At 48.1% G+C, this 23622-nt stretch overlaps 9 protein-coding genes across 9 annotated transcripts; 7 read left to right on the top strand and 2 right to left on the bottom strand.

Moving 5' to 3' along the window:
• Positions 1-743: 743 nt before the first annotated feature.
• BHQ10_003702 (uncharacterized protein) lies at positions 744-2096 on the top strand (the record flags this gene model as incomplete). Its single annotated transcript, XM_040875988.1, has 3 exons — positions 744-1553; positions 1605-1910; positions 1962-2096. 3 exons carry the CDS (start codon positions 744-746, stop codon positions 2094-2096), a joined length of 1251 nt encoding a protein of 416 aa, XP_040732206.1.
• A 118-nt stretch (positions 2097-2214) lies between these two features.
• BHQ10_003701 (uncharacterized protein) lies at positions 2215-2937 on the top strand (the record flags this gene model as incomplete). The annotated part of the gene is made up of 1 exon (XM_040875987.1): positions 2215-2937. The coding sequence occupies one exon, from the start codon at positions 2215-2217 to the stop codon at positions 2935-2937; it is 723 nt and encodes a 240-aa protein (XP_040732205.1).
• A 487-nt stretch (positions 2938-3424) lies between these two features.
• Positions 3425-4224, top strand: BHQ10_003700 (uncharacterized protein; the record flags this gene model as incomplete). The annotated part of the gene is made up of 2 exons (XM_040875986.1): positions 3425-3473; positions 3533-4224. The coding sequence occupies 2 exons, from the start codon at positions 3425-3427 to the stop codon at positions 4222-4224; spliced, it is 741 nt and encodes a 246-aa protein (XP_040732204.1).
• A 178-nt stretch (positions 4225-4402) lies between these two features.
• On the bottom strand, positions 4403-6574 carry BHQ10_003699 (uncharacterized protein; the record flags this gene model as incomplete). The annotated part of the gene is made up of 3 exons (XM_040875983.1): positions 4403-5571; positions 5626-5728; positions 5783-6574. 3 exons carry the CDS (start codon positions 6572-6574, stop codon positions 4403-4405), a joined length of 2064 nt encoding a protein of 687 aa, XP_040732203.1.
• A 1828-nt stretch (positions 6575-8402) lies between these two features.
• Positions 8403-9610, bottom strand: BHQ10_003698 (uncharacterized protein; the record flags this gene model as incomplete). Its single annotated transcript, XM_040875982.1, has 6 exons — positions 8403-8609; positions 8679-8972; positions 9022-9138; positions 9201-9438; positions 9490-9516; positions 9576-9610. The coding sequence occupies 6 exons, from the start codon at positions 9608-9610 to the stop codon at positions 8403-8405; spliced, it is 918 nt and encodes a 305-aa protein (XP_040732202.1).
• Positions 9611-14883: 5273 nt separating this feature from the next.
• On the top strand, positions 14884-17254 carry BHQ10_003697 (uncharacterized protein; the record flags this gene model as incomplete). Its single annotated transcript, XM_040875981.1, has 2 exons — positions 14884-15000; positions 15056-17254. 2 exons carry the CDS (start codon positions 14884-14886, stop codon positions 17252-17254), a joined length of 2316 nt encoding a protein of 771 aa, XP_040732201.1.
• A 1104-nt stretch (positions 17255-18358) lies between these two features.
• BHQ10_003696 (uncharacterized protein) lies at positions 18359-19620 on the top strand (the record flags this gene model as incomplete). Its single annotated transcript, XM_040875980.1, has 2 exons — positions 18359-18922; positions 18979-19620. The coding sequence occupies 2 exons, from the start codon at positions 18359-18361 to the stop codon at positions 19618-19620; spliced, it is 1206 nt and encodes a 401-aa protein (XP_040732200.1).
• A 454-nt stretch (positions 19621-20074) lies between these two features.
• On the top strand, positions 20075-20933 carry BHQ10_003695 (uncharacterized protein; the record flags this gene model as incomplete). Its single annotated transcript, XM_040875979.1, has 2 exons — positions 20075-20464; positions 20514-20933. 2 exons carry the CDS (start codon positions 20075-20077, stop codon positions 20931-20933), a joined length of 810 nt encoding a protein of 269 aa, XP_040732199.1.
• An 837-nt stretch (positions 20934-21770) lies between these two features.
• On the top strand, positions 21771-22582 carry BHQ10_003694 (uncharacterized protein; the record flags this gene model as incomplete). Its single annotated transcript, XM_040875978.1, has 5 exons — positions 21771-21801; positions 22112-22143; positions 22197-22355; positions 22409-22503; positions 22558-22582. 5 exons carry the CDS (start codon positions 21771-21773, stop codon positions 22580-22582), a joined length of 342 nt encoding a protein of 113 aa, XP_040732198.1.
• Positions 22583-23622: the final 1040 nt, after the last annotated feature.

Here is a 23622-nt window from a genome sequence, read left to right as displayed (position 1 = left end):
TTCTTTGTAAAGACGATAATTGAAGGTGGGAAGACGCGCCGACGCGACGAAGACCCCACTCAATTAAGCTCATCGCGTATTTACGAAATGGTACAATACGCTTCATACAAATATCCAATTTGCTGCAGATTGTATTGTCATTATAATACAAGTTGATACCGACTCATATAGCCTTGTCTCAATGATTTTCGATGAGTATATATAAGAATTATCTAATAAAGGTCAGTATCACTAGCAGATTCCATAGTTGAGTACTCGTCAAGTACCGTTGACGTTAACAGGTGTCCGGGAGCTCTCCGGTCTCTTTTGGGATCAAGTTAGGGCACGACTTTAGGGCTTTGCAGCTTTCTACTTGATCTTCCTATCGATCTGACCAGGAGGTACAAAGGCCGGCATCATATCACTGATTCATGTCATAGGCTAATTAGTTAGGTCAGTATTCATTGTCCATCTACGTACATACCAACTGTCAACCAAGTATCTACTTAATCAGCCCTCGGGGCTCTATTAGTCCGTATGGATGGAGATGAGCGGAGATGGACCGACTCTGCCCCGAAGCCTACATCGTGCGCTATTCAATGTCTGGTATTGCAGGAATTGGATCCAGTCAATGAAATAACGCTTATCTCTCGGCTGTATCATTGTAATGGGCTTAATCTTCCTTGGGTGAGAAACTTCAGAAAGGATGGCTAGGAAGGACGTCTATACTTACCTGAATATCATCAAGTCGACAGCTCGACAAAATGCCTCTCCTCGAAAGGATCAGATTTACTCTCAAATTTCTCCGCATTGCCATCCCAATCGTCTTCACCGTAATCCAACAACGCATCCTCGCCCTCCACCACAAATGGACATACCACTCCGTCCCAGCTCCAAAAGACATTGTAGTCCTCGGCGGCTCGTTTACCGGTATCCAACTCGTGCGGCGACTTCAAGAAAGTGTCCCCTCGGGATATCGCGTAACACTAATTGAAAGAAATTCTCATTTTCATTATCTATTCAATTTTCCGCGCTACTCTGTTATGACGGGCGGGAGGGAGAAATATGCTTTTATCCCCTTTGATGGTATCGCTGCTACAGCCCCCAGGGGAGCTTTTCGGCATATCCAGGACACTGCTACCAGTATCAAAGATGGGAGGGTATATCTAGAGTCTGGGAGAGTGGTTGAATATGCCTATCTCGTAATCGCGACGGGGTCGAGAGGGTCTGTGCCTGCGAAATTGACTTCTACAGAGATCAATGAGGCGTGCAAAGAAATGCAGAGTGTTCAGGAGGATATACAGGCGGCCCAACGAATCGCGGTGGTGGGCGGAGGCGCAGTGGGCGTCGAATTGGCTGCTGATATCAAGAGTTTTTATCCGGAAAAGGATGTTACAATTGTGCATTCTAGAGAGCGGCTGTTGTCAAGGTTTAGACCGAGGCTGCATGATTATGTGTATGAGAAATTGCAGGATATGGGTATCAATATCATTCTGAATGAGAGGCCACAGATCAAAAAGGGGAAGAATGCGCTCTTGTTCTCGAATGGGGAAATAAGGGACTACGATCTCATCGTAAGTCAATCCAAATCATAATCAGCTCGATCAAGCATAACATGTGAATAGTTACCCTGCGCTGGTCAAACCCCTAATTCCGACATAATCAAAGACCTCGCCCCAGAGGCCATATGCCCAAAGACAAATCATGTCCTCGTCAAACCGACATTGCAAATCGACACGAGTCGGTCTTCGAACGTATTCGCTATGGGCGATGTAGCCGAGACCGGGGGCTCCAGAATGGCGAGTGCTGGCTTCTTTCAAACGGAGACTATTCTGCAAAATATATATACCATGATCCGTGGAAAGACTCCGTCAAGCGTATATAAGCCCTGTCTCGTTATTGAGGGGAGACTGAAGTTGAGTTTGGGGAAGGTTAGTCTTCTTCTATCGGCCTTTGGAGCTTGATACTGATTGATGAACTAGGATGAGGGAGTGCTGTATATTGAAGATGACGACGGCACTGATATGTTGTCTCCTACCAAATTGAAATTATTGGATCTGGGTATTGAAGAAGCGTGGACGGTTTTGTATCTGAAGTTCCCGGGAAAGTTGATTTGATCAAGAAAGATGATGTAAGCGGGGTGGCATGCATGACATCAGCTCCACCATAGCTCTTTACTTCTTTAAACATTTCCAATAGAACATATAACTTATTCCATCCTCAAAAAAATATACAATGACTACCTTCGCCGCCGCTCCATCGCCCACCCTTGCCGAATCAAGCCATCTCAAATACCTCCGCGAATGCCTCAAACTCGCCGAAAACTCCCCTCCACGTCCAACAAACTTTCGCGTAGGCGCAATACTAATCCTCCGCCGCGACACCCCCGACGACACCTCCGACGATGACCAAATCCTCTCTACGGGCTACACAATGGAGCTTCCCGGCAACACGCACGCCGAACAATGCTGTCTAAAAAACTACGCCGCAAAACACGGAGTCTACGAGGAATCTGTCGCAGACGCTTTCCCGTCGCAGACAGAACGGAATGGACGCAAAATATTGCTCTACGTAACCATGGAGCCCTGCGGAGTTCGTCTAAGCGGGAACACGCCGTGTGTGCATCGCATAATCCAGACACGAAAGAGTCAAGACAATAAATATAACAACAACGGGATAGATAAAGTCTATTTCGGGGTGAAAGAGCCAGGCACCTTCGTCGGCGAGTCTCAGGGGTGTAAAATGTTGACTGAAGCCGGTATACAATGGGAGTTTGTGAGTGGGCTGGAAAATGAGATTCTCGCTGTTGCGACGGCGGGGCATGAGAAGAGCAATAAGAAGCAGGAGGCGGATGAGCGGGGGACGAATATTGACGATATTTCGCAGGAGGAGAGGGAAAGACAGGACAGGTTGCCTAAAAACCCGAAGAAGAGGATGATGGATGCTAGTTTGCAATAAAAGAATATTTTCTAGAGCTAGAATGATTGAGTGAGAATAGAATGTAGCAATGTGGTCATGTGATCACGCACCATTTCGCGAAGCGGAGCGCGTCGCCGACCATATCCATCTCAGGGCCTCGGACTCGAGGCTTCAATAGTTTGAGCAGACACATAGTTCTATTCATCTCGACTATATAAGCAGATTATCACCAAGCAAAACACCAAATTGGCTGAACACAACGTCCCGCATCCGGCCAACAAAACCAAGATGAACCGGTTTCCCCATGGCTCAAAATGCCTATTCTTCCAGTGTCAACAACAGCAACATAGTCGCCCGAGAAGACGGGAAGCGCCCACACTACCGAGATGATCCTGACAATGACGACAAACAGAAACAAAGAAAAATTCAAAAAGAAACTCAAGAAGGAAAAAATGGAGAGGAAGAGCTACCTTTCTACCCAGCATTCTGCTTCCCCGCATCCCCGACACATTTCACATGGGTCAAGATGAGCATCGTGGATATACATCGATTACAGACCCGGAGGGGTTTCGAGGGTATACCACCTACCACTCCATTACCATGCTCCGAAATCAGTCTGTCTGACAATGAACAGGCCAGAATATTTACTTCCACAAAAACCACCCTATTCAATTCGTCTGCCTGGCCGGCTACATCGTGACGCGCGACGAATACGAGCGCCGCACCGTGCTCACAATCGACGACAGCAGCGGCTCCATTATTGAAGTTGTGTGTCTCAAAGCGCCGATCACAGATACCACCGAAACMAGTACTCCTACCACTACCGCTGCCACTACAACAGCAGCAGAAATGATAAACGTAACATCCACAACCCGCGCACCCATCGACATCTCAATCCTCCGTATCGGCACATGCGTAAAATTCAAGGGCACACTATCCCCCAAATTCAAGACCCATACACCAACAATGACAGTAATCCTCGAACGCTTCTGGCATTTAACCGACACAAACTCCGAAGTCAGATTCTGGAACGAGCGGTCCCGGTTTATGATTGATGTCCTTTCCCAACCGTGGTACTTATCGGCGGATGACGTTGAGGAATTACGGAAACAAGCACAATCGCAAGAACGAAAAGTGATAAAGGATCGACAGCGGAAACAGGAGAGGCAGAAACGTGAGCAGGAGAGGGAGGAGAGGTATCAGAGACGGGTTATGAGAAGGTGGGAAGCTGAACAGAAGGTGCGAGAGGCGGAGGAGGAGCGTGTGAGGTTGGATAATAAACGACTAGAAAAGTGGTTGGCTCTGAAGAGGGAGCCGAAGGAATAAGTCATCAGAACATACACTTTTTTTCCCAAAATATTAAGTACATTTGTGAAGAAATACAAGAAGTATTATGTTACATCACATACATCAAATATATCAGACAGAGAAGCAAAAACAAACTCAAAAGGTATCATCACAATCCAACAAACCCAAATATCCGATCCTAATGAAGAAAACTTGTTTAACGGTACTTGTACTCATACTCAGGGCCTCCTCCCTGTCCGCCTAATAGTCCGCCACCACGATAGTAGTCCTCATCAGTCCATGTGCTCCTACCAGTTCCACTGCCTGCATGATCATGATACCGGCGTTCGCGCTCACGCTCCCGTTCCCGCTCGAGAACGGCGTCATAGTCCCGCGGATCATCGCGCTCATAGTCGCGGTATGCGAGACGGTCGGCGTCATCATCATATAAATCCAGAGCAGTACTGCCGGCAGCACTGGTCTTGTAGTGGTGGCCACTATGGCCGCTTACACCTCCAGCAGAAGTCAGGTTTCCGTAGCCTGCGTCGTAGGAGCTGAGGTCAGGCTCCGAGTGGCGATAGTCGCCTGGTCCGTTGGCTTTTATGCCGACCGATGAGCTGCGTCTACCGCCGGGCTTGGATGATGATATTGAGCTGTGGTGTGCGTGACCATGGCCCGTATTCCCTGTTGTTGGGGCTCCGCGGGTATATGGTTGTTCTGGTCGGACCGTCGATGTGCTAGATGTTGACTTGCTTGTGTCCGATGTTTTTAGGTTCGCAGCTGTCTCCTCGTACTTTTTGCCTCCGCCCGGCTGGGCACTGTATGGCTTTCTCTCACGCTCAATCGGGCGAGGGGTGGCCGTAACTTCTTCATCGTCTTCGAGAGACTTTGTTTCCCTTTCTTGCGAACTGGACTTGGATGCCGACACTGAAGCCGGAACGCGCTCTATAGTGGTCGGCTGTGTCCTAGGTGGCGGTGAGATATCTCTGGGTTTATTCTTTCGAGGGGGCGATTTTGATCGTTCTTCGGGCGGACTTCGTGGAAGTTCGACCTCGCAATGAGTGATGATTGAAACCTCTAATTTCTCTAAGATCTTCTTATCCGGTGAGCTGGGAAATAGACGTCGCGGCAGCTCTTTGGGGAATCTCTCTTTCTTATCGTCGGGGTTGCTGATTGGCATATCCAGCACTGTTTTCTGCAGGCGTGCAAACTCTCTGTCCGGGTTGGCCTGGATCATAAGGGTGTACCATTTCTCGAATCCGCGGGGTGTCAGTCCTGGTACATCTGGTCGTTCCTTTAGATTCTGTGGGTCCTGAACAAGATGGTGCTCTGCTTCGATGTCTCTGTAGATTCGCGAGATAGACGATGTGCGGTCGTCGAATATGTCTGTACCATTCGTTAGCGCATATCAAAGTGAAGCTCATTCAGAGGCCAACCAACCCTGCCATGGATAGGTATCCGTTGGAACCTTGGTATCTGCATAGTATTTCTGCATCTTCTCCGGCACAACCACAATAGTATTACCCGGCGGATAATCCTCGATCTGTACGGCATCAGCATAAGTGACTAACCATCTAATCCAATCGATTTGTCATACCAAATGTACCGCGATTCCGCGCAAAAGCTGMCCCAGCCGTGGCGTCGGCTGGCCATCGTCAAACATTTTCCCCCATATCTTCTCCAAAGTCGTCATGTTCTCAGTAGATGTACGACCTATAACGGGATTCCGCGACTCTGAACCTCCGCTCGGGCGCTTTTCAGGGCTGATCTTGGTCTGCGTTTCTCGTTTCTCGGGCGGTACCGACATGGTAGCTCGTCCCCGAGTCTCCGCTGGTTGTACATCTCTGTAGGCTGGCTGTGGATTGTAGTATGTTGGTTCAGGTGCTGGTGGTGCAGAGAACGGCGCGGGAGGAACTGATTGTGGTTGAGGAGGTGGTGGAGGAGGTTGTTGTTGCTGTTGTAGTGGAGGCTGCTGTGGTGGAGGAGGTGGCGGGGGCTGCTGAGGTTGTTGCTGCTGGCCTTGCGATCCATCCAAGCCGTAAGCTTTGAGTTGCTGAATCACAGTCGCGGTGACTTGCGAAATGAGCTCCGGCGACAAGAAGTTTGGGTTGTTACTGTTGACTGGACTATTGATGGCAGAGGCGATATCGTTCCCAATATGGCCGTATGGCGGATTTGCCGGAGCAGGCTGTGCATTTTGATAAGATGGTGACGGCATGCGGGGTTGTGGCATCTGGATTTGCTCTGCAGCGTGTTGAGATGGATATGGCGGTTGGTAGGATGTAGGCGAACTATAAACCCGTTCATTTGCGTATTCGTCCTGGGATCGAGGAGGTTCGTAGGGTGCTGAAGGCCCTGAGGGGGGATCGTAGTACGAGTCGTATGCCATTTTGTATGGTGTCGTTTCAATGCTCTGGATAGGGTTATCAGCACCGCGCAAGAGGACCGCTGAGCAGTCGACTTGTTTGGTTCGAAATTCAGAAGACGCTTGTCAGAGAGACGATAATAGCGATCGATGAATAGATAAAACAATAACCGGGTCAAAGTCAAAGATCTGTCCGGATCAGAAAATTTTTGCCTGATGCTAGCCTGATCGTCGAAGAGTCTCCTCAGGCTGCAGCGGGTTGACACCTGACCAGCGCCAGAAGAGGGGGCCGGATACGACGCGATAGCTTAGATATTCATGCACGAGCTGGCAAAACAATAAACTGCAGAAAAAGAGCTTGTTCATTTACAGTCAGGAGGAAGCGATTAGTATAGAATATTTCAGAGAAACGGAGAGAGCACGAGAGAAAACGAAAGTCGACAATTTCTATGAGGAAAGCAGCCAAGACGGGGCAGGTTGCACTACGTCACTCCTGTTTAGTACTGAAATTAATCTACTTCGCTAGTTGACTTAGCTCTTATCACGACGTCAATCTGTCTCGGGCAAATCATCTCCGTAGATTCTGTAGATCTTCAGCAGAGGTCAGACAGTCTCAAGCGTGAATCCATTAACGGCTTTTTTTGTTTACTCCCAGTCCGTCTGACATTCAACCAGACGGAAGCTGTCCAGGGAACAAGAGACGCTGTGGGCCTTCGGGCCGTAACCCGTTATCCATCCAGATCTTACAGCACTGACGAACAGACATGATAGGTGCACTATATGCGAGCAAATAGTACTGTCCATGTTTTATATATAATCCAAGGCACCCCAGGCTTCGTTCGTCATTGTCCAAGCATTTTGCTGCATATGTTGTTATTTATATTGCTGTGGCTGACACAGTTTCGCAGACTCGGCCAGAAACAGTCTAGCGCTTTACCCTGGCGATACTAGCCAGGATAGGAAATCAGTAAGATTACTCCTTTGGTTCCAGCCCAATATCATGTTAGCATTACTGGTAAATAAAGTATTCGAATATGATGTTATCAATTAGTCGGTTGGAGCGGTTTTTGCAGCTGAAAAATGTTGACGTAGGGGATGTTTATTGTATGTGAATGTAGGTAGGAAGTTGTGCTTTATATTTTGATATTTGGCAGTTAGGGCTGGGGAATCTCGAATTTAAATATTCAATCTTCCAGACAGCACTTAAGCCTCTACGATCAAGAGTTCAAGTACCCATCCAAATGTCCCTATCATCGATACACATCCATGAATGCATGTGCTAATCAGTAATTGATCCCCTCGAGAATTAGATCAAGATTCTGTATACTATCGCATGAATTTCAAAATTTTACCCCTTGGCATACTAGGCGATGAAAACTAAATCTCAAGTCGGGTATCTCAACAGAGACCTTTGCGATAAGACGAAACATCCCCTAATTAATTGGTCATACATGAGCTCACTTGGAGGTGATTCAGGAAAACTCGTATTTTGTCTCAAGATACCTGATCCTGTGGGTGTGGCGGTATCGTAGGTTTGGACTGAAGACTTGCTTTGTGGGATGGCTGATCGGACGTCGGGTTCGCGCTTCCCTCCAGACGAAGGAAGGGTATTGGTAAAGTGCAAATATAAGACAGCGCAGGGGCTTATAGATGAAGAATGTACGCTACCAATATGGGTCTACTTCAAACAGTCTCCGAGAATGAGCTTGGATTGTGTTGCTAAATATTAAACCTGAATACAGTAAAATCAATTTGTAAAAAAATGTCACTTGTAGCATAATGAGAGACCTGCTAAATCCATCCGTGTTCATTAACCTCAAATTTCTTGGGTTGTTTCCAGCATTATCTGCGTTCAGGCTGCTTTCACAGTCGATGCATCATCACCATCAGTCGTACTAACATCGCCAGCTCGTATCTCCTTATGCAGCTTGGTGTGGTCGCGAGCCCCAACCATGGAACGACAGGAGAGCTCTTCCCTTTCCCTATCCGCCTTTTCATTAAGGTGGCGCATGGGGTCCGACATCTTGAGAATGCGAGCAGCACGGCTCGGGTCGGCAGACTGTGTGCGAACATCGTCAATATGTAAACTGAATCAATATATGAATGTTCGGTTCCGAGCAAAACATACCTTAACCTTCGCCCAGTTCTTTCGCTTGCTTTCAGTGCTGCTTGTCGGGGCTGGGCGCCTTTCGTCAGCTCTCACGGCAGGCAAGTCCCATCCGGAAAATCTGGCAGCTGAACTGGGTGCCTGGCTGGTAGAAGCAACCTCATCGTCATCAGCCTCGTTAGTAGAAGCATCCTCGACCCATATGCCGGTTCCCAGCTGACGATCTTCCTCGAGTTGAAGATGGCCGAGGCGAGGCGACTCTGTAGAGATTGAAAACGATCGGAGTGACTCGAGTGGGACTCCACCATCGACGCTCTAGCCTGTATTAGTATCAAGTTCCATTCCATGTTTATAAAAGACCTACCTCGTCGATGGTCGAACCTGTCTCGGTGTACCCGTCAATACCCATTGCGATGGCGTTTTCCCGCTCCTCTTCCCACGTTTCGGAGGTCATGTAGTACGCGGTGCAGGTTTTGCAAGTCTTTAAGAACTTATAATTAGCATATGACCGGAGTTACGGAACAAGATATAGGAAGTACATACAGCAGAGCTCCAATCAAGACGCTGGGTCTTAGTAAAAGCGTCTAGAGGCTTGGTAATGCGGCAGCGATAGCATTCAATCTCGGTCGGCATAATGCCTCCAGTACAGTACAAACAGCGGACAGCATTTCGAACCAAAGCTAGATGTCCCTGGGTCGCAAACTTCTTTCGAAGTCGATTGATCTGCGACGCGGAAAAAGCAGTAATGGTCCGTTCCTCGTTGCATCCTGCACATTTGATCCTTGGATAAGTCAGTCACTTGCTATTTTACGACAGTTGCTAGAGGACGTACTTGTCTGGTAGAGTAACGCTCTTGACTCTGATTAGATATACAACGTAAGCTTGACTGCTTCTCATCGTATTAGCCCGTCCACTCACCTAGCGACTTTGGCGGGAGACCAGCCTCCAGCCATGGCGAATCCTGTTGTCTCTTTCGTTAGTATGGTAGATTGCATCGACATTGAAAGAAGAAGCTGGTACCTTGGTCGACAGCGTTTCTAAAGGATCCCTTGATGGTGAAGGAAAGCGCTTTGTAAGTCAAGTTCTCTGACGTAGAATGTATTGGGGGAGAGCTGAGAGAGGAGATAAAAGAGGGGATGTGATCAGAGAGACTAAGAGTGAAGACAAAGTAAGCGTGATAAAGTGAAGAGTCCTGAAGAAGAGTGAGGAAGAACAGGTGTGAAGAGAGGAGAATGAGATAGCAAGAAAGAGAAGGTGGAAGGTGGGTAGACAGCAAACAAGGAAAGAGTCACTGCCTTCCTAGATGCTCAGTCACCGGGGATTCCCTTCCTTTTGTTTCAACAAACATAACAATAGATTCAGGAATGTGTGTCACTGAGTGACCGATTGAGCTGGCTTCATTGATAATTGTTTCAGGCAGCTAGGCGTTCATTAACTTTCTTTCAGGTTTCGTTTGCATTGTAAGATTCCAGATTATGATGCTTTGATCATGCTTTAATGTATGGAAGAAAGAATCCGTAAGCGCCCCGACCAGCCAAGAGCATAGGCTGCCTTGGAGGGGCATATAAACCTGAAGAATCTTCAGTTTGAAATCGTCATGTCATGCTAAAGCTGTACTCAGTATTTCTTCAAACGTCGAAGTACTCGGTCTCGAATGAGCTCGTTCAGTCATGCATCCTTGTAAACGATCAGTATCTGGTAGTTTGATAATTATATGAGGTTTCACTTACTTATTTACCGAATTACGATGGTTACCTACGTCTCAAGTCTCTGCTATTTCACGGATGCTCGATGTCTGAGAGACATCTCGCTGAAAAGACGGCCCACCCTTTGACAGACCTCATTGTAGTTTGCTTCGGCGCAATGACTCTGATAGATCGAATCAATACTCTGATATGATTCAAATAACAAACAATTTCACCTACTCATTATGATCTGAGCACTTCGACGTTGGATGTCTTCAATATCTTCATCTACATTTGGACTAGCCTACGCAATGGAGAATGAAGAAAGCAGCAGCCAATCATACCGACAATATGCGCGGATGTACCAATGGGAAGTCGCATTAGTCAGGAACAGACCCGAATTGGTGGACAATCCTCAGTTGCTGCGCGGATGCCCAACCATAAATATCGAAGACGCATCGTGCTTATCGAGCAAACGGATAGAGATGGCTGTGAGCAATGGTGATATCTCGGTATTACTTGCATTACCATTGCCAATCGAATGATTCCAATATTGACGGATTACACGCAGTAGGCGGAATACCAACGAACAGAGAGCGTATCGTGCATCTTCACCTGGAGGGGGTGACTCACTAAGCATGCAGTCCCCCAACCCTCCGCCTTGACAGCATGCAAGTCACATAAGTTGACTAATCTGATTACTTTCTATGTAATACCGATGCATGAACCGAAGCAATCACAGTAACCGTTGGAGATGCCTTGCTGCTAGGGTATACATGGATGCAGTTGGGTAGCGTATTCGTTTGGCTTTACTGCGTGTCAGATGTTGATACGCGGAAGGCCGGATTCCACTCGACAAATCGCTGATATGGAATTTAGCCTAGTGGTGTTATTTTCTTGATTTGCTACAATTCTCTATTCTTTTTCAAGAAAATAATATCGACCCTTGCAAATCATCGTTGATGGAGTTCATGGTATTGTATTCTTTTTCTAGGGTGTCATCGTGATTGGGCGGACGGAATGTGCCGATGCGATGGATGGCCAAACACGTAACTCAGGTAACGAAATGTCAATCCCCTTTCTTTTGGAGTTCTTATTTTTGCTCCCCCCCATTCCAGTCCGTAGTCCACATTCGCCGGGCTTTGGATAGGATAGTGCGTCTGGATAGTCGGATATAGCTTTGAGTTTGTGATGGGAACGTGATTCATTTCTGTGGTGCTTGCTGATTGGACAATTTAGAATTCAACTGATAGTATGCCACATGGGGGAGGCCCTGAAGGGTCTCGAGACAGGATAAGGAGGGAGTGTGATCAGATCGTCTGCCGCCACCACTGAGTCTTGGACGTCTTTCTCTTCTGTTCAATGCTCAAAGCTCAAAGCGATCATCGATCATCATTGTACTCCGTGGTCTTTGGGTAATACTATGTAAAGAAGGCAGGCAGACTATATCCTGTACGGAGTCGCGCGGGTAGCTCGGTACCTGATGATACATGCCCAAAACGCGACAGATTCGCACGCGTCCCGCGGTCGGGAGCAACGAGTCACAACTTTTCACTAGTGACCGATAGTCTCCGTGGTCGCACTGTAATTGACTATGTAGTGTGTACTATCGTACAAAGTCACTGTAATACACACGCACTTTTGTTATTCGACGAGAAAAGGATGGATGGAAATGGGGCGAGTCTAGGTTGTGAATACGTACGCATTCTAATTTCTCGCTCGGCCCCCTGAAAAAGTGAAAACTACTACGTAGTAAAAGCAACGGTTCTGTTTACCAGCGCTAAGCCCGTCCTGGCTAGCACTCCCCTTGCTAGCCCGCCTAGTTTCCTTAGTCAGTCCACCCCGAGCCCAAAAAGAAATCCATTCGTCCATGAGCGCAACTGGGGCTGATTCTCGTCCACTCAGCACTGCGGGAAAATGTGGAAATAATGGAGCCAGCCAGAAAACTGAAAAGTGAAAAGCAACATTGTGCGGGTCTGGGACGGTGCGGTGCGAAGCGCCGAACAGCTCTATTTAGACTCGTTCAGCAATCGGCTCCAACGTCACCCAGTGCATACGACATCGAGCACAATGTGATATACGTACTTTGCCCAGGTACGTCGTGCATGCTATGCATCATTTTCGCATTTCTATCGATGTCATTGCTTATTCACACATGCCGGTAATTGCGGACAGGGTCGTTAATCAATTATGGATACCGCATTCTATATTAGTACATAGTCCGTAGGACGTATGGAGATGCCTGACACTTGACACTTGCTCAATGCTCAACGCACCAAACACCGGACTCTTCCAGTGCCCTGGAGCTTGTCACGAAATGATGAAAATCGCCCTTTGTGTGTCGAGCACGGGGAGGGTGGTCCTTTCAGGATCCACATCCCTAGAGTTCCGGGACACCGTCAAAACCTTCCCTATTACGCGCTACACAACACAGTCTATGCCGTATTCTCCGTACTGCTATCCTAATTTTTTTTTCCATTTTTTGTTCGAATGTCAGAATTCTGGATCACTGCGAGAGCCCATACCGAGTAAGGTGCCTGCTAGCCCGCCGCTAGTACAGAGCGTACGGCGCGTACCTTCCTAGCTGGGTAGCTTGGGTATTATTTACTGAATCAAGCGAATGCACTAGTAATGGCCCAGTAGGAGTAAATGTAATTAATGAATAATACTGCACTAGCCCCTATCTGGAGGGCAGCTCCTTCCCAGTTTCCCTTTGTCTGCCAACCCAGCACCTGCCGTCAGCCTGCTTTTGGGGCTAGCCGCTTTCCTCCCGTCCAAAAACACGAACCACCTCATCTGGAGTCCCGACAACAAGCACAGGCAGCTCCTGCCTCTTGATCCGGAATCTCCACACTCACTACCCTTTTGTTAGTTTTCGATCGCCTCTTTGATTTGCTCGCATTGTTCAATCAGAATCAAAGGCGCAACAAGAGCCTGCCTGTCTGAGTCCTCCAGTTTGAAAGATGTGCCCGCTTCTCCCAACCCCTTAGACGCAGTTCAGCGCCGTCGGACGTCTGGAAATCCTGCTTCAACAAAGCAAATCGAGCGACAGCGATTTCTCCATATTACGCGACTCTGCGCGGATACTAATGCCGCAACCGATTTCCGTCTGACTGCTTTGTGTGGTCTCCCTAATTTGCCAGTTGAGGATAGATTCGCAACTACGCTATATACACTCTAACTCAGTTACACGTATTATCGCCGTCCGTTAATTACCGCGCGCGCCCCCCCGTTCTCTGTTCGGCCAGTGTCCCACTGTTGTCCACTGCCTTGGGCTGTCGTTCCACTTCTTACACGCAGTCTCGCTGCCGTACCGTTTAGGCTCTTATAGCCTTGCTCACCGTCAATTCGAGCCAACGAACCCACGAACGCCTGCTCATCAGACTCACCACTCACCTTTTCCTTTCCAGTGGACCTTCAAGGCCAATACACTCTTTTTGTTCGTGTCTCTCGCTTCACGCTCGTCAATCAATAAACAACCGCTTTAGCTCGTTTAGGCCCGAGGTCAACATCTCTCGCGCGCTAGTTCGAGCTTGCTTTTCTCTCAAAAACACACTCTCAACCCATTTCTCCTCCTCATCCACAAGTGTCCCCATCATTCCATCACTCTGGCACCCTGCGAATTGACTTTGCGGAGACGAACCAAAAGGAAAAAGAAAATTCAGTATCACGCAACGGCTCGTGCGAAACGACTGACAGTCATCGCGCCGTTCCCCCGACTTATCGATATACATATGATCGTCTCCTCCCGAGCACGATCATTCCCGAATTGATCGTTATTATAAAATCGCGCTCTAACACTTGATCCGTGCCAAATTGACGGACCTTCCCAAGTTCCCCCGTTGTGGAAATTTGGTCCCCGTCACACCGTTGACATTGCTCGTCTCCACGGCCCCGTCTATCTCCCATTAGGTCTTAGGCCGCTCCCGCTAGTATCAACTCTTTTCTTGGTGGTATTATTCATCCAGGGGCTTCTCTTCCGCCTACGATTTGAGTCTTGCTAGCTCAACAGTTGCCACCGATCCGCTTCCGCCCTCGTGGAACCTTCGCCGGCTGTTCCAAGATCTCCTTTCCATCTCGTCCCAACTTCGAGCACCCCTCTTAGCTCCTCCTGTTCGAGTTCTTTCGTTTCTGCATCTGTTTACAACTGCACACTCACCGTATTCACTCCTTCAACATACTTCAATTGCTCTTTTATACACACTCTTTAATCATTACCGCATCATCCAATCGTTGACACACCAAATTGTCCCACTACAATCACGCACCAAACCTTCCATATCACAACTGTCCACTATAATCGAACCCCGGAGGATGAAGACAGAGTCCTGTTGAACGTTGCGAGTCATACACAACACACCCTGCTATCATCCGAATCCCTTCTAATCAGTGAGTACTCGACGAAGCAAGCTGCATGTTCTGTTGCGAACTAATTCAAACAAGGTCATTCGTACTTTTTCAACCCATCTGCAGGCAGAGAACTGAGAACAGACATGGCTATCTCTCACGAATATTCCCTCAAGGGAACGTCACATAGTGCAATGACCCTTGAAGACCGTTTTGAGGTGATCAAAGAGGTTGGCGATGGCTCTTTTGGTAGCGTCGTGCTTGCCAGAACTCGGACCGCAGGGTCCAATGTAGCACGTCGTGGAACTATGGTAAGTCCTAGCAGCTGTTCCCGTTATTCTTGCGACCTTGACTCATGATGAATAGGTTGCTATTAAAACGATGAAGAAAAATTTCGAGTCGTTTGCTCCGTGCTTGGAGCTTCGAGAGGTCATCTTCCTTCGCACACTTCCTCATCACACTCACATTGTCCCCGCCCTAGACATTTTCCTCGACCCACTAAGCAAGAAGCTGCATATTTGCATGGAGTACATGGACGGCAACCTCTACCAACTGATGAAGGCACGGGACCAAAAGTACCTCGAAGCAAAGCATGTGAAAAGCATTCTCTATCAGATCATGTCAGGTCTGGACCACATTCACGCTCACAACTTCTTCCACCGCGACATCAAACCAGAAAACATCCTCGTCTCAACTTCCGCCCCGAATGATTCCTCTGCCTTCAGCCGATACTCCAACCTTGTCACACCTCCTTCTACGCCTCCTACCTACACCGTTAAGATTGCCGACTTTGGCCTCGCTCGCGAAACACACTCAAAATCTCCTTATACAACATATGTCTCTACTCGGTGGTATCGAGCTCCGGAGGTGTTGTTGCGTGCTGGTGAATACTCGGCCCCTGTGGATATCTGGGCTGTGGGTGCTATGGCAGTTGAGATTGCCACATTGAAGCCACTGTTCCCTGGTGTGAATGAAGTCGATCAAGTATGGCGGATCTGTGAGATCATGGGAAGTCCTGGTAATTGGTATACCAAGTCTGGAGCGAAAGTCGGAGGTGGAGAATGGCGTGAAGGCAACAAGCTTGCGCAGAAGCTTGGATTCACCTTCCCTAAAATGGCTCCACACTCAATGTCAAGCATTCTACAAGGCCCTCATTGGCCACAGTCATTGAGTAACTTTGTGACTTGGTGTCTGATGTGGGATCCTCGCAACCGACCAACATCCACTCAAGCCCTCAACCATGAATACTTTGCGGATGCAGTCGATCCATTGAGACCCAAATCATCTGCTTCCAGGCTACTCGGTCGCAAGATGTCCGAGAAGAGTTTCAAACCAGCCGGCACTAAGGAGACTACCGAACTGCCTGCATTGTCTTCCAAGCCTTCTTGGTTCCGGAGGTCATTGGTACTACGAACCGACAGTCCGGCACCTCTCTTGGAGCCGGAAGCAGCTGTACGACCACCAGCAGTCTCCTACAACACTGTGCCTGAGGTACAAGCCTCCAAAGGTCGTTCAGTCAAGCGAGCAACATGGGCCAACGGCGCGCCGATGCCGATCCTTCCTTCTATCAGACCAGTTTCGCCGCTTTCAAACGCAGTCACTGCCCAAGCCAACAGTAGCGTAGCCCATGGCAATGATCACCATGTCACCGTCGAGGAGTCTGGAAAATCCAAGAAGATCGGTCGACAACTTTCTGTCAACTCGCATGGCAATCACTATGCAGATATTCACAGACAGGAGGCGGAACGTGCTCTGAACGGCCTGAACGGTGGCGCAAACACATCAACACCAAAGGAAAGTTTCTTTTCACATCTCCGAAAACGTGCTCGAAGACTATCAGGTCGTAACCAGGCGGCTGCAGCCGCACCAACATCCAACTACGACATTGAAGCTAATGCAGGTTGCTCTCCGTGGCCTAACCGTTCGTCGGTCGTCCTGGACTCGGGCATGATTGATACGAAGACGGGCGACTTCTCGGAGTTGGACAAGACCCTACAGGGTGTAAAATATGGCTTGTCTTCAGCAGCCAACCCTCCTCCTCAAATCACCTCGATCCCTAACCAGATTCTATCCAAAAGACAATCTGTGCCACAAGTGCCTATGCGATCAATGACCGAGAGCCCAACCCCTAGTGTGGGCGGTCCGATTTCCAGCAGAACGCGCAGAGCTTTGCAGATGACATCACACCCCGTTCATCGCTACGAAACGCCGGAAGAGGAAGACGAGCTACTGGATGAAGTTCTTCATTCAGCCGACAAAGCAGCTAGGCGTCTTGCACAGCACTATGATGCAGAGTCTACTTCATCACTATATAAGGAGGACCACCGTCTGTCTCATCTGGTGAATGATTCAACACGAACTCTGAATCCGTATCCAACCCCCTCTCCGTCCGCTAAACGTGACGGTGTTTCCTTCGGTGACATCGACAATACTCCGATCAGACAAAGAGATGTCTCGAAGATGGACGAAGACTCTAGCCGACAATGGCCTACTCCTCCATATGGAGAGCAGGAATGGGCTAGCTCTGTTGCCAACAGCATTCTATCTGGCTCTACATACAGGTAGACCCGCGCTTTTCATGATTTGCCTTTGCGTTTTTGACTTACATGGCTCGTCTTGTTTTCTCGGTCTTCACGCTCTATCTCCTTGACTCATTTGCATCGGCGAAGGCATGAATTTGGGAAAAGTGGACGACAACGGAACGGCGTATGGTCTATTGATTTGATTCTTCCTCCTCTCTTTCCCAGTTTTTCTCATTTTCTACCTTTCTTATACTGGCGGCATTTTCGTAAGCTTGTTGTTACCTCGCTTCTCTTTTGCTGATTTACATACCCCCTTATCCTGCCACATATAGATGTACCATTTACTGGATTTCGTTTCTCTTTGAGTCATCATTTATTTGCTCTACATACCCCCTTGTTCTGTTTATGTGTTAGCCCAGCTGCAGACTTCAATCTTTGTCATATCCGCGCTAGACGCGAGAAACATTTATGCATAGCGGTTCATCTCTTACTGATCTTTGTCACTATCCTTGCTTTTCAGCTCCCTTTCCTTGGCCAGACACACATGGTTCTACATTCCCTTGCATCTCTCACAGAAACATCACTTTCTCTGTACATCGCTGTGTTATGGCTGTTGACACGGTCAAGTCGCTCATTTGCTCTGGCAGCATGAGGATATTATTGATTTCCCCGTCGCTTATATTATACCTTGTAATTATATATTTACACACTCGGCAGTAATCTGCCTGCACATAATACATTTCTTATTTATGGACTGTTATCCTAAAGTTAATGAAATCAAGTAAAAAGTTGTGCTATTAGATGTGATGTCCAACTTGGTTGAGCAAGAGGATGTGATGCCTGAGGCACCAATAACATCTGTGACCCGCTTGGAATTAAGATGGAAATAATTTCGATCTGAGCTGCGATAAAGGAAATTTGACCAAACAGCACTTTTTCAACTCCTCAATCTCAGCCCGCTCTTATTATCGAAAGCGGAACTCTCCGAGATATCATCATAATAACAGAAAAATACAGCAGAGGGATTGACTACATACTGCTGTCCGATCGTGCTGCAAAACTGCTTTCTTTCTGACGTCGCATTCCAAATTAATTCAACTGAGCCCGAGCTCAACAAGGCGTCGCAACGCCATAAACGCGACTAAAGATGCCCCTCGCACAGCAAACCTCCGCCTCCCAAACACCACACATCTCCCCCGCCGAACTCTCCTACCTCTACACCTCCCTCTCCTCCTCCGGACCCATTCGCCCAGACGGCCGCTCACCAACACAATTCCGCTTCCTAACTGCCGAAACGGGGATATTACCAGGCACAAACGGAAGCGCACGCATTGGGTTCGCAGATGGCTCGGAGGCGATTGTGGGCGTAAAGGCGGAGTTGGAGAGGACGCTTGCGACGGATGCGTTGGATTTGAGGCAGTTGCAGGAATTGGAGCAAGGTGCTGATTACGGCGATGAAGATGGGGGGGATGGAGGTGGTGGTAGTGGCGAGGGGAGTCGTGCGACTCCGGGACAGGGTTCGTGGGTGCAGATGTCTATTGAGATCCCGGGGTTTAGGGATGATGATGCTCTGCCCGTGTTTTTGTCGGAGATGATGAGGGAGTCTCTTGTGGGATCTGCGGCGAGTGGTAATGAGGATGAAAAGATGGTTGGTGGGCTGAAAGGCAGACTGGTTATTAATCGTCGGTGGCATTGGAGACTTTATATTGACGTACGTTTTTGTTATACCTTTGGTTTGTTGATGACAGGTACTAATGATTTGTACAGGTCCTACTCCTATCMCCGCCACAATCCTATCCTCTCCCACTTCTCTCATTAACCACCCATCTAGCTTTACTCTCAACCCGGTTACCAAAACTTAAATCGCAAGGCGAAGAAGATCCTTTCTTTGAAGATGACTGGAATCTATCAGAATACATCTATCCACGACCAATAGGTGCCGCACAAAAACAAACTCAACGTCAAGCGCGCCCACCAGTCACACTCCTCGTCATATCCACAGGCCAGAATGTCATCTTCGACCCAACCCGGGAAGAAATCGCAGTTGCCGATGCGGTGCTCGCGGTATCAATCGGGCGCGAACAAGACATTGAAAACACAGACGCAAATTTAAAGCTTCTTTCCATCCGCACAATTGATCCACCATCAAGACTGACGCAACATGGTGTTCCGGACTCGGAGAATGCGGCTACTTTGGCTGCTCTTGCTGCTGGTCCTACTGCTGCTGCCCCTGGAACGCGCATAGAGACTGCATTTGCGGGCACAGATGAGGAAGTGCCCGGTGTATGGAAGCCGAGAAGAGGCGGTGTGTCGCGCAGTGTGATATCAAAGATTGTCAAGATGGTGTTGGCCAAGGGCGGTGTTGGTGATGAGGTTATGGAGGGTTTGGAGGGGGTTGAAGTTAGCTGAGTATCACGAAAGAATCGCTCGTTATATTCACCATACTCGAAATTTCTGCTATCAAGCTTGAATGACTGTGGCACAAATGGCGCATATCAAAATGCAATTGATAAAAGTGGATAGATGTTGGTATACATCATCTCCAGCCTGTCACGGCCACAAGACAGGTCGTGGTGACATAGGATAGTTGTTTAGATACTACTAGCAATTTCTGCATAGCAGCAAATCCATTCACTACCTAGCTATCCTATCTAATCCTCTTTTCTTCTAACAGTAGTGCCTTATTCATGGCCTCCATTTTCGTGTGTACCCTAACCCTATGATGTTCAATCACGTGATATCGCCGGCTCCGAAAAGAAAATCGTTCCGTTCAGCTCCAGCTCTTCTTTATCAGAAGCATATATCAGGTCACAGTCCACGAGGACGAATTCCAATACACACGCGTGAGTATCAAGACGGCAAGATGAAGGGAACCGTCACATCCAACATCCCCCGCTTCCTCCTCCCGCGAGGCATCCAATCGCGCACTATCCAATACTTCAACCGCCGCAATTTTTCCAACACAACATGGCGTCAAGCCAAAGAAGAAAAACCCCGCGTATTACCTCAACCAGACAAATTCCGTCCTCCGTCCCATCCAGCACGACGCGTTATTCAGACTCGCAATGGCAACAAAGTCGTGCGAGAACCATTCAATTACCCCGGTAGGCCGCTCACGGCCAAGGAGAAAGAGGAGCAGAAGACGAAGAGGTATCCGAACATGTTCCCTGCGGAGGGAACGGTGCTATTTAAGTTTTTGACTTCGAGGTGGATCCATGTTTGGATTGCCATGGTATTTCCTCCCATCGAGTGTGTATGTTTGGAAAAAAGCAAGAAGGAAGACTAATACTCTATGACTACAGGGAGTCTTGACATCTCTAGCAACATTCACATTCACCGAGAACTTTAAACGGACCTCTCAATTCGCGCATCTCCTCCCCCCCTGGTCTGGGCTTCTCACCTCTCCCATCGACACCATCTCCCAAGCCATCTCCGTCTGGAAAATGCACGTTCAACACACCTCCATGGTAGCCCGCGAAAACCGACACAAACGAGTCGAAGATGCCGAAAAGCGTCGCCAGTACCGCATTGCGCATGGAATGGAGGAGCCGTCCAAGGTTGCGTCGCCGGTTGTGGAGGATGATCAGTCGCCGATTGCGCCGCCTATGGCTGCGGCTGCTGAGGCTGTAGCTGCTCCGGAGGGAGGCGAGCAGAGAGCTGGGCAGGTGGTGGTTGAGGGAGGGGAGAAGCGGGCTCCGAAGAGATGGTTGGGTATTTGGTAATTGTGTTCATCAGTACCTTGACTTGTATACTACACGACTATAACTTTGGCATTGGGGATAAGTTAGAAGTTTTTGTACAGCTGTATGGAATCTCCTCAAGATAAAATTACCCCTGAGAAGACTGTATAGTATTACAATAGAAAAGACATTCTTGACTTTATGAAATAACTGCATGCATGGAATGGATAGAAACTCGGCCAACTCGCCGATAACCGATGCCAAGGTATAGATCATGTGATCGTCCGGACTGACGGGCACGGCAGATCGGATGAATCGGGTAATAAAACCACGAATAAGCAGCTTCTGATTGGCCACTGTGTTTGTATCGATATCCCGTCATCAATACTCATCAGTCGCTCACAGGGACAAAGCATGTTCAAGATGAAGTAAATCAGCTCACAGTGAAGTCATTACCAATGAACTCAATGGACAGTTTGAAAAGGTGCCGTTGCAGAAACTTATTTATACATAGGACTATGTATAGCAGAGTACAAACTCGGTGAAGAGATCCCGGTTGCGCCCGCAAAAGTCACCTGACATCGCGACGTACCGTCAGCGGTTCCGACAATTAGCTTCTCCCTGATTGGCTGCCACATCGCCGCTGCGGTCATAGTTTTCTGCCCCTAACCCAGTTTGCGCATCTTGCTGGCCAACAGCCCTGAAGTCATTTTTTTCTACCCTTGCCTTGGATTTCCCGGAACTTCTTCCTTCTTTTTCTCTTCCTCTCTGTTCTATCACAACTCTTTCTCTTAATCAACGTCCACTTGCTTCATCAAGTTCTTCGTCCTGTTCATCTTACTCCTTTTATAATTTTATTTCTCATTCACATCATTCACAATGGGCAAGGAAGCTGCTAAGTTCGCTCCTGGTAAGCTACCACGTCGACAACATGGACGCCGAGAAGAACCGAGGATAGTCATCGCATCGCTGTACTCATATCCCGTTGATTCGCACGGAATACATTAATCGCTGGAATCCGTTTTGTCGAATTGCTCGAGATCGTTCACTACGCCTGCCATGCGCCACCTGTTACGTCGCGTGCGGAATTGACTGTTACACACCGGATCATATTCTCCGCAATCAACCGGGACATGACTATAATTATGCGATGACCTGACTTTATCCGACTCAATGGCGGTTCTCTCCTTTTGCGAACACAAGCTAATTGAATTTCCCAGGTGACGCCAAGAAGGGTGCCAACCTTTTCAAGGTAAGATACCATCCTCGGTCAATAGCTTCTGACTGTACTAATATATCTCCTAGACCCGTTGCTCTCAGTGCCACACTGTCGAGGCTGGTGGTGCCAACAAGATTGGTCCTAACTTGCACGGTCTTTTCGGTCGTAGCACCGGTTCCGTCGAGGGCTACTCCTACACCGACGCCAACAAGCAGGCTAACGTGACCTGGGACGAGAATACCTTGGTATGTTCACATCATTCAAATCAACTTTAGAATGACACTGACTGTTCTTCCAGTTCGACTACCTCGAGAACCCCAAGAAGTTCATTCCCGGAACTAAGATGGCTTTCGGTGGTCTTAAGAAGCCCAAGGACCGTAACGACCTTATCACGTAAGGCTTATCCCGTTTTGTGCTTAGATCTAGCTGCTAACAGTGTTCGTACAGCTACCTCAAGGAGGAGACCGCTTAAGCGCCTCGCCATTTTAAATTATGCTCGGCCCCGGCATCGCGATCTTCGAATTGTATAGAGCATTCGGATTTCACGGAAGCGGGACACGTTCGCCTGTAACAATACATCGACTATCCTTCTCTATGCGAAAATAGATCTTGGGTTTTTGACATGCTTCTTTTGTTCTTAGCGCATGGGGAAACCAAAACGGCCGCTTATACGATACAAGGATGGAGCGGAATAAGATCATAGACTCTTTTTCTTTCTTCAGTGTACTCTTCTGTTGATATTATATTATTTTTTTCATTTGTCTTTTTGGGATGGGGCTTTGTTAAAAGAAATAATGAGCGCAAATACGATTCTCCTCTCTGCTGAATCTTAAACCTCTATTTGGTTGGATAAAAGTGTCGTAAATTTTCGCATTGCCTGGCCACGCAGAATGTGAGTTTCTTATCCTGTTTTGATGGCATGAACCGCTAACATGTTATATAAGGCGGTTCCGCGGTTCTCTGTAGTTTATCCTGAACCATCTAGATATTGCCGTCCAACTTGTTCTTCCCTTCCGACACAAGACTCGAACATGCAGGTCCGGATTTGCATTGCAGCAACTCGCAAGTTAACCATACTAGCTTCTCCCAACGATGCGTTGTACTAGCAGCAAGGGAGTCACGGGATATCGACATGGTTGGCTGACAACAGTCGACTCATTCGATCCACGAACTGCCCTCCTCCGCGCCGATTGGACCAGCCCCCATTTTTCATGCAGGCTGCAATTCGATGTCGACCTTGAAGATGATTTATTCCTTTTCTAGCCAGACTGGGCCATTCTGTCTAGTCGGCATTGGCTGGGATGTGCCCGATTTCTGACTAGTCTTCTACTGTTCTACATGCCGGGAGGGGCAGAGCCTTATCGCCCTGTCTCCCCGTCTTTCATTCATCTTCTTTTAAGACCTGCAAAGTACAGACGATTTGACACCTGCATATTTGTTTCAGCGACATTGCCTACAGTTTCTCTCGTTTTGTCGTTTCATTGTTACTTAACCAGCAACAACGAATTGCTT

The sequence above is a fragment of the Talaromyces amestolkiae genome (genome assembly GCF_001896365.1).
Source record: "Talaromyces amestolkiae strain CIB chromosome Unknown scaffold6.1, whole genome shotgun sequence".
Taxonomy (NCBI): Eukaryota; Fungi; Ascomycota; class Eurotiomycetes; order Eurotiales; family Trichocomaceae; genus Talaromyces; species Talaromyces amestolkiae.
The sequence above is the reverse complement of the archived record's forward strand: the minus strand, read 5'-3'. Positions and strand labels throughout refer to the sequence as shown.